This window comes from Rattus norvegicus, chromosome 4 (genome assembly GCF_021556685.1).
Source record: "Rattus norvegicus strain SHRSP/BbbUtx chromosome 4, alternate assembly SHRSP_T2T, whole genome shotgun sequence".
NCBI classification, from domain to species: Eukaryota; Metazoa; Chordata; class Mammalia; order Rodentia; family Muridae; genus Rattus; species Rattus norvegicus.
Window position 1 is genome coordinate 66075214 of NC_141537.1, and position 13165 is coordinate 66088378.

A 13165-nucleotide genomic window follows, 5' to 3' on the forward strand; every position below is an offset into this window, starting at 1 on the left:
ATATAATGAATCCATTTATAATCAAATATATTTTGAGTTTAATGTACAGTATTCTGATAAGAACACAGGTTTCCCAAGATAGAAGATAGAAAGAGGTTTACAAAACTCAATTAAATACTAAGAATATTTTTCTGTGTTAGATTTGTTTTTAGCATCCTCCATTCTTCCATATTTCCCAACAACTTCTAAGTGACCCATCTATTAGCTTTTTCTAGGATTCTCATGACCTTGGTGCCTAAAGCAATTGCTAGTACTACAAGAGGGAATAAGATTTTATACTTTGTATCATTGCCCACCCCACCCCCCATTCCTTTACTCTCTCTTGTGTATGTTTTGTTTCTTTAAAAATTAACTCCCATTTCTCAGTGACCACTTGAAAATAAAGGATGCTGATTATAGAAGATTGCATCTAGGAACAAAGATTATAAGTGCATGAGACATGTCTAAAGGAAGGACGATATTTGAAGAGGAAACAGCTGCAGAGGGTAAGAAAGGCACAAAGTAGGGAGAACCAGTAACAGCATGGAGAAGACATGAACAGGAAACATGGAGAACAAGGAAACCACAGTTCTGAAGCCAGGAGGAATGTGGAATCCTGGATGGGAGAATGGGATTACACACAGGAGTCAGTGCAGCTATCATAAGATATTCAGAACAGGACTGGACTTCTGGTGCTAATAGCGTGCTGATGAAAGTGGTTAGAAAGAAGAAAACAGACCTTGTCTTAAAGAGGTTACAATTCGGAGATGACTGCAAACCAATTAGTTGAGGATAGGGGAAATTTTGAAGTAAATTAAGGCTTAATCTCTGGATCAAAGCCCAGGTCTGTTTCCTGGTCCTGGGTTTAATGTGTGTACATGAGCAAAACAAAATAAATTTGTTCCCAACTTTATTATTTTACCAGGTCCTATTAAACAGCTGAGTAGAGAATGGTTTACAAAGTCTGATGGGACTTGATATGTTAAGGATAATGTGGGGATGTGAAGGTAAAAAACCTAAAATATGATAACCAGTTATCTCAGAACATCCATTTCCCCGTTTAGGGAGTAGTCACTCTATGTGACACCAGGCCCCTGATGCATGAAGCAGTAGGGTACTGTGACATCAGATCTCTTGGGATACAAGAAAGCAGTATTGCAGTAATGATAGAGGAGTGGGAAAAATCAAGAGCAAGAATAATTGGGCAGACAGACACAAATATACGACAGATCCAAATGACCATTTTTGTCACAGTTGCAAAATTTTCATGATTTGCCACATTAATTCCCCACCTTAACTATTTCACTGGTCAAGCTGATGATATTAATCATTTATAGGTGAAAGGCTAACATTAATTTTGGAGTCTACTGGAACTACGAATGACTCTTCATTGCTCACCAACCTCCTTTCTTTGACTTCAATTTGTATATGGTTGGAACTCAGGCAAATATTTCTAGAATTTATTTATTTTGATTTTTATTTTGATATTTGGAATAATTAAAATAGATATTATTTTACTTAGTTCTGACATTTCCTTTATGTTTCTAAGAAGTGAGCCCTTCTTTGAAGAATGCTTCCACTTTATTTCTCTGTGATTCTGGTGGGCTGTCAATCAGAGGACCATGACCCTGGCTAGGCCATCAAAAGTCCCAAAGGGAACATTTCACACTGAGACTTAAATTGATTGAAACTACATTGTGTGAAGAGCTTTTAAGATGCCCAGAATCCTGTTTATTTCAACTCTTTCATTCCTCTCTCTTTCTCTGGGCTTTTATAACTCAATCCCCTGAGCTGATAAATGTACTTAACATTTTTTCACACACACAGACCATTTTAAAACAATAGTTTTCATTGCCTGTGATTAATGAATTCTAACTTTGCAGAAATCGGTGCTTACAAACCTCCAGGGAACCACTAGAGTATGGGGAATTTATTATTGCACTAAGATCTTAAAAAATAATGAGATCAACATTACTATTAGACTAGTGATATATATTGGAGAATCAGGAGGTAAAATTATTGACTTGGTTGCCTGGGATACTGAGACTGAAATTCATAAGAATATGGGAGAATGATATATTTAATGCTAATGCTTTTACCTCCAGAGCTTTTCTGTGACTGAACCCTAAAGATTTTTTTGACTTGTTGCCATACAACATTGATTAATGAATCAAATTAAGAATTGTGTAATGGAGCTTATTAAACTAGAATAGGTCAGCTGAGGGTGTTTGCCACTTATCTTATATGAACTTTGAGGAAAAAAATAGAGCATGAGATACTGACCAGTTCTGTAATTGAGCTCTGAAACCCTTGAACAAACTCTAACCACAAAATCCCTTGTCTACGTTCATCTTCTGTCTCCCTTGCTTGAGGAAGTAGTGTCTCTCACAAGAGAAACCTAATGATTCTTTCAGTCCTTGATTCTCATTGGTACACAGCTCATTGTTATTAATTTTGCCAATCTCTTAAGCTTTCTCCTCTGGTTTACATTGCTTTATCTTCTGGCCCCTTACTACTTCTGGAATTTTCTAGAAACTGCTTTCTAAGAGTTTTTGCACGACTGCCCTTACTCTGTATTTGTTCAATTCTTTCCCAAGGTTATGGTAAGATTTGATCCCCCCTCTAGGCTATTTGCTTCTCCAGAAAATCTCATCTCTAAGAGTCATATATATATATATATATATATATATATATATATATATATATACACACATATATATATATGTGTGTGTGTGTATGTATATAGTCATATATATATACATACATACATACATATATGTGTGTGTGTATATATGTATATAGTCATATATACATATACATACATACATACATATGTGTGTGTGTGTGTGTGTGTGCATGGTTTTCTGTGTGTATTTCTGCTTCATCCACAAACATGTCCCCAGTAGTCTATGACTCTTGATTATCTTCCTTGTATAGTTCTGTCATTAAAATATAGGCTTCCCTTTTGAGTTCTTCTCTCATTCAACCATTAGTCTAGATCCTGGGTTGAGTCCTTTGAAGGCTTTGTGGCTTTAAGTTTTGAGTTTTGGGGTGTTTCAGAGTGCCCGTAAGGCCATGTACATAAAGACTAGTTATCTGATGGCCATGCCTTTGAGGGGAGTGATGTGTGGAGCTTTAGTACTGAGAGCGCCTACACATCCAGCACTTCACTTAGAGTCTCTGACAAGTACGTAAGTGAACAATGATTACATTCAGTTCTTCAAGTTAGCATCCCCTGGGACAAAAGTCTCATCAATGAGGGCAACCATGACCTTATACAATGGCTTATCAAATGTGTTATCAAATACTCTGCTGTGCAGCAATCGCTCAGTTGTATTTTCCCCAGAGGAGTATTGATTTCCTGAATATCACGATGCTTGTCATTTTGTTTGTTGCTGAACTCCCAACATCTGTGAGAGTGCTTAGCACTAAAAAGAAAGAATAGATGAATGCATGGATTACATAAAGAAATTGAGTTAAAATAGCCTACTTATGGTAAGAAATGTTTGATTCATGCTTAGCAGAAGAAATAGCCCAAGGATATTTTCAGTAGTTAATCCGTATTATAATTAAAGACTCTCATTTGTTCCAGAAGACTTTGGAAGTTCACGTATTAAAAGAGGATAATCTCATTTTTGATATGGTTAGATTTCTTGATTGGAATATACTTATTTGAAAGTACGGATTCAACTTTAAATTTCTTTATTAAATGATTGGTAAACATGTAATATAAACTAGGGAGAAATTCAACTGTAGGCTTTCCTCTCTTTAACTAAAATACTTGAAATCTAGACTGTGATTTGAGCTTTGGTTGAAGTAATCATCCCCAGCCCGGCAGGAAAAGAACATCCATTTCTCAGGCCGAAGGGCAGGCAAGCTATTGGGCGAGTTCGCTGGCCCATAAAGAAAGTTTCCTTTTACTTGTTAAATATAGCACTTTATTTCACAGGGCATAAAAAATGTCAACACTGTGACTGTGTTACAGTATCATTCATGAGGTCACCAATACCCACAACCACTACAGACTAGAGGTGTCTACAACATTTATAAAATCAAGTTGATATGAATTCACAGTTTGGGAGAACACATAGTACTGGCATACAGTACATCATGGGATATAAATGTGCAAATCTAAAGAGGTGTGTAAGAAAAGAGTGTTACCTGACAGCAGTTGTTACAACTTATCTGTCACATGTGCCAAAAAGTTAAGGCGTTTTCCCCTGTAGGGCAAAGTAGGTTGTTCTATTTTTATTGAAATTATTTTTATTGTTATCATTATTATTATTATTTATTTTACTTATTCACCCTACATCCTGCTCACTGCCCCCTCCCAGTCACCCCTCCCCACAATCCCTTTCACCATCTCCTGTCCAGTTCTCCACTGAGTAGGTGGGATCCCCTTTGTTATCCCCTACCCAGTCCAGTGCACATCAAGTCTCTGTGAAGCTAGGTACATTCTCTTCCACTGAGGTCAAACAAAGCTTCCCACCTGGAGCACAGCCTACAGATAATTCTTAGTAGATCTCTATTGTTTATTATTTATAAACTCTCAATGTTTCACCAATAATGTCCTCCTCATATACAAACTGTCAGTATTCTTTCCAAAGAACGTTTTTGAAGAATAACAATTTATTATCATTAGGTAGAACTTACTTGAGCATATGATAGATGATGGTAGATAGACAGACAGACAGACAGACAGACAGACAGACAACGCGAGCACATCTCTCTGTCCCCTTTACTTGAGTTTCATGAGGTGCTACCTGACTTCTGGGAAGATGATCAATGCTCTGTCCTTAGGAATAACATTCACTTTGTGATGTTGATAGTTTTAAAGGACAGGTCCAATAATTCTGAGCCCTTGAACATAAGAATCATGTATACTTACCTCCTAGTAATACAGTTATAGTGAGTGAAACTGACAATATATAAATAATTGTTCATACGTTCTTATGTTCAAGTTTGTATTCATTTTTCACTGTTTTCCTGAGTCAAGACCTGGAGTTTGTGACATTCCCCCTAAGTAAATACTAAATTGGATGTTTTATGTCACTGACATTAAAAAGGGAGCTTGATATATAACAAGCTCATTTGTGTTTTAATGTCAACACGTATAGCACTTAGGGATCCCCACCTTCCCTATTTACCTGTGTCTTTAATGAAGGTTCAAATAGTTCTCTCATTAAAAGGTGGAGTCTCATCTGGTATAAGCAGATTTCATACTTGTCATGACGAGGAAGATTCAGTTATGATTGAAGATGTAGGTGCCCAAAAAAGATTATTGCAGAGATGTCAAGAGAAGTCCCAAATAGAAGATTCAAAGTAAAGTGTTGGAGTCTGAGAGCATTCTCTCTGTTTCAGCTAAAGATTTACCACACCAGAGCTGTCATACTCAAAGGAGCAGTGTATCCAGAGGGCAGTTCACAATCAAAGACAATCTGCATCTCTATGCACGAAGAGAGAGGGCATATGGAAGGCAATGATAAAAATCACACACATACACACACACACACACACACACACACACACACACACACGCTCAGAGAGAGAAAGACAGACAGACAGACAGACAGACAGACACAAAGAGACAGAGAACCTGAAAAGTGCCAAGAACTTAATTCTTGTTAGAGCCAAAGCCCATGTCTCTTCACCTACCTATTTAGTAATCTTTCCTTGGGAAAACCTCAGAGATAAACTCACTATTATGTTCCTCTCCAACAGAGATAACAAGATGTAAGATCATTCTGGGACTGTATAAAGTTGTCATGTTTTTCATAATCACTCTTTTCACATCTGGGGGTAACAATATCAAAGGTTTGGGATCACTCAGAAAGTTGGAGGATCTGTACAACATCGCTGATCAGGGAAGCCTTCTGTTTCATGGGAAGTTGTATTTTTACCAGGGTTCTGGCAAAGCTACTTTGTATCTTCCTAATTATAGGATTTGAGATACTTGTTTAAGAGTTTGAGGAAATAAAAATGGTTTCCTTACAATTCTCTTTCCATATTTCAATAACAATGAATTTGGAAATATCATTGATAAAAAAATGTGGACACTCGGAGAGATGGCATTTTCTTGGCACTGTATGCAGTAAGTGACTATCTTTTCCTTTCTTACTTGTGAACACCATTGATTTGGGCAACATCTTCTTATACCAGTTCAGTGCTTCTGTGCAACTTAACAAGAAATGCCAAGTTCTCAGTTTAAGGGAAGTTGAATGTCATACTCTGTGTGTGGGTGATTAGCATCGTAATCCCATCTTTTCTTTTTTTGCAGTGGGTCAGGGAGCTGTTATAGGGTATCCCGAGGGCCCTGGATTACATGGCAGAGAAGAACTCTCTCTGCTTGGATACCCACCTTGTCCTACAGCTAAAGGAGCACTCCACGGTTATTTACAGGGATGCTATCTCCCCTGCGAGATCCTGTTCACCTTAATTCATTATTGATTCATGGCCTGATGCTTTTGTTTACATGATGATGAGTGACAACATTAGTCTGGAGTCTACACAAATGTGTTGCAGATTCTTTCATCATCCTACCTTTCTACTGCCAAAACCCCACTTGAGATACTGCTTTTCTACCTCTTTCCCATCCATCCTCGTGAGTACCTTTTCCTATTAAGGCCAGCACATAAAAGGACTACATTCACTATTCATGCTTCTGTCAGTTGCACTTTACAAGGTGCTCTGATTTTATTAAGCACCAATACCTAAGATGCCTACAAGTTTATCCTTTTTAAATTCCCCACTGGCAGCTAGCTTTGACTTGGGGGAAAAATGGACCTTCCAGCATTCCTAGCTCAGGTGGCATCTTGGACAAGATGGACAGCACAGTTTAACTGTGGATACCTTTGACTGCACCATCACAGACATAAAGTAATGAGCTCTCCCGCTCTCCCACGTTCTCTCTCTCTCTCTCTCTCTCTCTCTCTCTCTCTCTCTCTCTCTCTCTCTCTCTCTCTGTGTGTGTGTGTGTGTGTGTGTGTGTGTGTGTGTGTGTGTGTGTGTGTATGTGTGTGCGCATAGTGCGACCTTCTCTAAAACTGAGCCTGAATCTTGGTATACAGGTATTTGCTCTTTGAATTTCATTACCTAAGGATCAATGGTGACTCTGTCACAACTCTGTAGCCACACTCGGAAACTTTTCAGGGACTTCATTTCTCTTAAACACAGACCTATGTGTTGTTTACTCAAGACTCCACTTTAAGGTCTGAAGAGGAGGGAGCCCCAAAGTTCTTTGGCATTTGTGATAGATAACAGAGAGGAAATTCTTGGTTTCTGGAAACTAAGTGTAAACTAGCAGTTTGTATTTTCTATGATCTTGATTTGTTCTGTATCCTGCCAGCCCAAACTCATCAAAGAGATGAACTCCTTTCTCTTGCATTAAACACTAGAGAGGTTTGGAACTTTATTGAAATATGTTGAATTCCGTAACCAAGTACTCAATACAGATGCAAGTCTGGAGTCCTTATCTAAAATGCTTGGAATGAGGTGTACTGGGATTTTATTTTATTTTAATCTGCCCGCACACAATGAGGTGTCTCAGGGATGGGACCTGACACTAAACGTTGACTTGATTTGATTCTTATGCACCTTCCCCACACAATTCCAGGCAGGTTTGTGCAATACAATTCTATGCATTTTGACTGAGTCTCCCTGGGATGGAGGGTGGGATTTTCCACGTGTGAGGTCAAGTCTGTGCACAAAACTGTCTGGGCTTTGGAACATGTCAGATTTGGTGTTTAGGGGTGCTTGGTCTGTATGGGTTACCAAAACACACATACACAAAAAAAAAGGAAAAAGGAAGAAAAACATTTGGGTAACACTCATGTCCACGAGGAATGTAACTAACCTGCATATGGACTTTCACAGCATGGATGGAAAAGGAGAGCTAATTATGAAATTATTGCACACAGAGCACACTTGATTCAGCATCACTTTGATTTATTTTCCTAGATTTTTTTCCTCGGATGTAAAAATAATTTTGTCAAGAAAACAAATGGTTTTTTCTGCCGAAGTGAAAGGATTTCATGTTTTAATCCTTTTCTTAAAAAAACAAAAAATCAACATTTCACTACACCGTTGCTCTGCCTCTCTTCTTCTCCTGGTTTTCTAACTTTCAAAGAAAGCATCCACTGGCAGAGAGCAATGCATATCTCTCCAATAGAATGATTATATCTTATTGCTGCTTTATTTAGTGTATATTTTCTTCTGAATTGGGAAAAAAAAGTCTAGGTGAAAATCTATCTAATAAGGGAAGTAGTTTACATGGTTGTAACATTTAAATTGATGCACAAGGTTTGGAAATGTAAAAAAAAAGATTTAAATGTGAAATATCACATAACTTTGAAAAGCAAAACAAACCAAAACCAAAACAAAACAAAAACAAAAAAAAAAAACTTACCTCAATCCTACCATCTATCATGTACTACAACTCAACTTCCTAAATAGTATTACAGTCCTTTATTATAAACCCCTACTGGTACTATGGTATACATTAAAAAAATGCTACTACAAAAACATTTCTTTTCTCTTTGTTTTTGCCTATCATGTACTTAAGCTACAGATAACTGTTGAATAAAAAGCCTACAGTAGGTATAAATGTAATAGTTAACTGATCCTGCTTGCTGATGTCCTTTTCCTTGTCCACAAAAGGTGGCCTCTTTTAATCCAGCATCTTCTCCTGTTTCTTGCCTTCCTTTTTCTTCTTCTTTGATTCCGCTGCAATTTAAAAGAAAAAGAGAGAGAAAGAAAATAGTGTCAGGGTACTGATCAACATGATAGGAAAGTCATTTCCTTATTGTTGCCAATATCAACAAACAAGGTGTTTGCTCTGTGTAAGTTGCCAGTGTGTGTGCGTGTGTGTGTGTGTGTGTGTGTGTGTGTGTGTGTGTGTGTGTGTGTATGTGCGTGTGCACACAGGTGAACTAGAAAAGTATCTATAAGAATAAGCAAGATTATAGCCTACGTATGTGCATAGCTTAGCACACTTGGTATCTTGCTGGCTGCCTCCATTTGGAATGTCAAATATTGCATGAAGTTTCTTTTAGAAACATGCAGCAGGCTGGCCTCGCTTGGGAGTAAACCAGGCCTCTGCTTGATAGAAAGCTTCAGGATCCCTGTTAGCTCCATTGCTTCTCATAGTCCCTCCAGCTGAAATAGTCATTAGCCTTCACTTGTTTTTTCCTTTTGAGCAAACAGTTCCAAAGTGCTTCCAGTCCGGGTCTCACCCACTGATAATACACTCAGGTATCTCTTTATAGGAGAACTGTGAACCACAGAGTGTGTAGTCTGATGGAGCTTTGTCCAGAGGGTCATACAGAGTTGGGTAAAACACATGCAAGGTATCAACCTGCTTTATTCTAGATCCACTAACCCAGGAGGACTTGTGCCAAATGATTCCATCTTTTTTGTTTTCTATTCAGTCTTCTTACTGTCTGTCTTTTCCTGATGTGAGAACATAGTGGATCACATTTGGAAGGTTAACATTGTTTTCTTAAAGGCCTGAATAAACTCTGTGAGTCAAGCCCGTCTCGTTTCAGTAGTCTTGTAAGGTGACCACCATAAGAAGAAGGATTGATTTGAGCATGAGGGTCACCAGTCATTGCTTCTTCATGGTCACACAGTAGCTACTCATCTGAGCATTGAGAGCCAGAAGGATCCAAACTCTTACGTGTAACAGTAGGGCACCTTGGTTCACATTGCACAAATCAAGTGGCATGACACCCCAGATGTTAATTCACACTCCAGGGTCCACGTTGCTTTTCCCTACCTGAACTGAGACTGTGAGGCAGAAATGCTTGCAAGAAAATGAGCAACTGTGAAAGATGAGAGAGGAAGGGCTACCTGCTTGGTGAATGGCATGTTCTGATCCTTCAGTGATGTCTAAGGGACATCTCTGCTCCATACATTTTAAATTTAATGTGGGCTCATGCAGACAGTACAAAAACAGGCACACATCACAGCTACACCCTGATATTTTAGCTTCCTGGGATTGCAAACTTTCATCCATCCCTAAGCTGATCCTTAAGTTCATAGAGGATGGTTTCCTTAGCCGGGATACAGATAGTGGCTCTATAAAAGAGCTAACGTTCACACATTTACAACGTGCTGGGAAGTGTTCATAAAGTCTAAAGACCTTCCAACAAAATCAGAATTTAAACACCACCCATTGCTATGAATCATAAGTATAAACCCTATCATTATCATGATCTCTGAACCAATGGAATTACTGAAAAGTATACCAACTACCAATGGGAAAGACAAGGGAAATGAGAAAAACGGGGAGGATTTAATATGAGCTATATCACAACCCATCCTGGGCTGTCTTTTTATTCATGCAGAAACATAGAGACTTTTGTTAAAAGCAGACTAAGAAGCAAGTGGTCTCTTCCAGCGCTGGTTCATGTCAGAGCCTGATGTACATCAGCCCGGTGTTGGAGAAAGAGTCAATTTGCATCTGTTTCCTGCCAATTGGCAAAAATAAAACCTGCCTCCTCACTGAGGACTATTGGGAGTACTGAATGTGATGATGGCCTTTAAGATCCCACTTCACTACAACTGCCTAACCAACATTCATTTTTTTTCCAATGAGGAATAAATATGCATGCTATCTCGACTATAGATCAGATGTAGCTTGACACCTTCATATGCAATAGAGAAAGGAACACAGCTGTGAAATTAAAAAATAAAAATAAAACTGTTTCCGGATCGCTCTGTGTGTATCTTCCAAATTTTTTAAGTATTGGAAAGACATCATTATGTTAATGATCAGGCCATTGTTTCAATGGCACTGAGGCCAATTTTTCTTGCTAATTGCAAATACACAGCAGATTCCTGTGCTATAAAAGAAAGAGTTTCCACGAGGAAAATGAATTACTAAGAAGAAAAATGTTTATATATACTGGACAATGTGAAAATAAAGAATAATTTCTTCTGAGTTATTTCATCCTGCTTAGAAATATTAATAACTTTCCTTTTCCAAGCATGAGTGCACATAAGCAATATAGAAGCATTTATGAGGTGACAGGAGTTGTCCATCATTTCACAGTATGGAAACATGATTATTGGTAAGTTCCATTTCTAGTTCTTCCTACTGTTTTTATTAGGAAGGCACTGAAAGTTGTTGAGTACTAGAAAGATGGTTCAGCGGTCAAAGTATTTGCTGCTCTTGCAGTGGACATAGGTTCAGGTCTCAGCACCCAGATATTAGTTCACAACCACCCATAACTCCAGTTCCAGGGATCTGATGCTCTCTTCTGACCACTGTGGACACCAGACACATTCATTGTTCACAGAAAGACATGTAGACAGAATGCTCATACACATAAAATAAAAATAAATAAATCTAAAACTATTGAATCTACTTTTTGGCTACTTGTATAAACTCTAAAACATAACTATGTAGTATTCCCGATATGAAATAAAGTACCCTAATTTTTTTTTAATATTTCCTCCTTTTTAGTTCATTGGGATTGCTGTCATCATAGTTTGTTATTTTTGCCTTCAAACCAAGGTGCATTTAATTTTTTGTCTGAGTATGGATTATTGGGAGATGATGTGTTAAAAAGAACAATAGGGCATTTTAAAGCTCCAGTTCTGTATTGGCAACTTTACTGCTTGTAAGCTCTAATCTAAATTCTTATCAGTGGTTTCTGTGTAATCCCATCACAGTGAGTTTGTTTCTCAAAGATGAGTATTCAAAGGGCATAAATCAGCTCTTCCTCTTCTCTCCGCAGTCCTTTAGGAACAACTGCTATGCAGTTGGCAGAAGAAACTTCTAATCTGTTTTCTGTATTAGGGAAATCTGAGAGAAAGGGGGTCAGAAGGCAGCTCTGAGAAAATGACAACCATTTAAAGACTTTAAGAACCAATACTTTCCCACTGAGTGAGAGAGGTGAGTATTCCGGACCAGGTTTCTCTCAGCTTCTTAGCAAAAATGACAGGAAAGAAGAAAGACCATGTGGTGGGTTCAATAAGGATGCCCCTCCATAGACTCATATATTTGAATGCTTGGTTACTAGGGAGTAGAAATACTTCTTCACAAGGATTAGGAAATGTGACCTTGTTGGAATAGGTGTGTTCTTGTTAGAGAAACTGTGTCACTGGGGATAAACTTAGGGGTTTCACACGTTCAAGCCAGGTACAGTGACTTTCTCTTTGTATAACATGTAGATCCAGATGTAGAACTCTCAGCTCCTCCAGCACCATGTCTGTCTGCACACTGCCATGTTGACAATGGATTAAATCTCCGAATCTGTAAGTAATCTCCAAGTAAATGCTTTTCCTTACAAGAGTTGCAGTGATCATGGTGTCTCTTCACAGCAGTGGAGCACGGCCTACAACTAGCCATGAGAAGAATGAAAAGGGGTTAATATGAGCCATATTATATGGTCCTTTTATCTCACATGGTTGCTGTCTGTAGAGAAAACTAACAGGAAATGTATGAGAGGAAGTGATGTCAAATATCAGCCTCTGTTTCCGGTTGGCTTGAGCTAAGCAGCTTTGATTCAGTAAAGCACTGGGAGAAATCAATGACAAGAATAGAAATAAGTCATTCTCTCCAAAGAGATCAAATAAAAGACCCAAAGGTGCACACTACCCATTAAGAGCTCAGGAGAATACTGAGTTTGCTTTGTGAACATGATTCAGTAATGAACCCACCAAAGGTACAGAAGTCCATCACTATACAAAACATCATAGTGTAAGTGCATCCAGGAACCTGGTTATCATCAACATCCTTTCTATGCTTGATGGGCATATTTAAAACAACTCACTGACACTTAAGAATGAACTACCTCATTCATAAGAAATGTATGGTTCCTCATACTGCATCCCAAAACTAATGCTGAGATTTGTGGAATCATGAGTGCATGACCCTTTTCTCTATCTTGACCCAGGTTCTAGTGCCCAGGCTCTCCAAAATGATGACTTTCATTAAATCTTCACATAGTTCCACTTAAATTTATACATGAATATTGTTAAATACTAAAATATATTAGATATTAAATTATCATAAATAATATAGTAAATAATGTGTGCTATGTTAATATGATTGATGATGTGTAACATATTAAATACTGTACAGAGTGGTACAAGAAGATTATTTATTGCAAACAAGTAGAGGCAAGTTAATAAAAGTCCAGAAAGAGGTTATTTAACCAAAAAAACTCAGGCACCGATCAGT

At 38.0% G+C, this 13165-nt stretch overlaps 1 protein-coding gene across 4 annotated transcripts in view; it reads right to left on the bottom strand.

Annotated features, from left to right (window-relative positions):
- Nucleotides 1–7906: 7906 nt before the first annotated feature.
- The window catches only part of Ptn (pleiotrophin), an 81868-nt gene continuing 76609 nt past the window's right edge, over nt 7907–13165 (bottom strand). For all 4 annotated transcript variants that reach the window (XM_087656016.1, NM_017066.3, XM_087656017.1 and 1 more), the window contains 1 exon segment: nt 7907–8700. In XM_087656016.1, coding sequence (XP_087512142.1) covers nt 8645–8700 — 56 coding nt within the window. In that variant the 3' untranslated portion in view covers nt 7907–8644.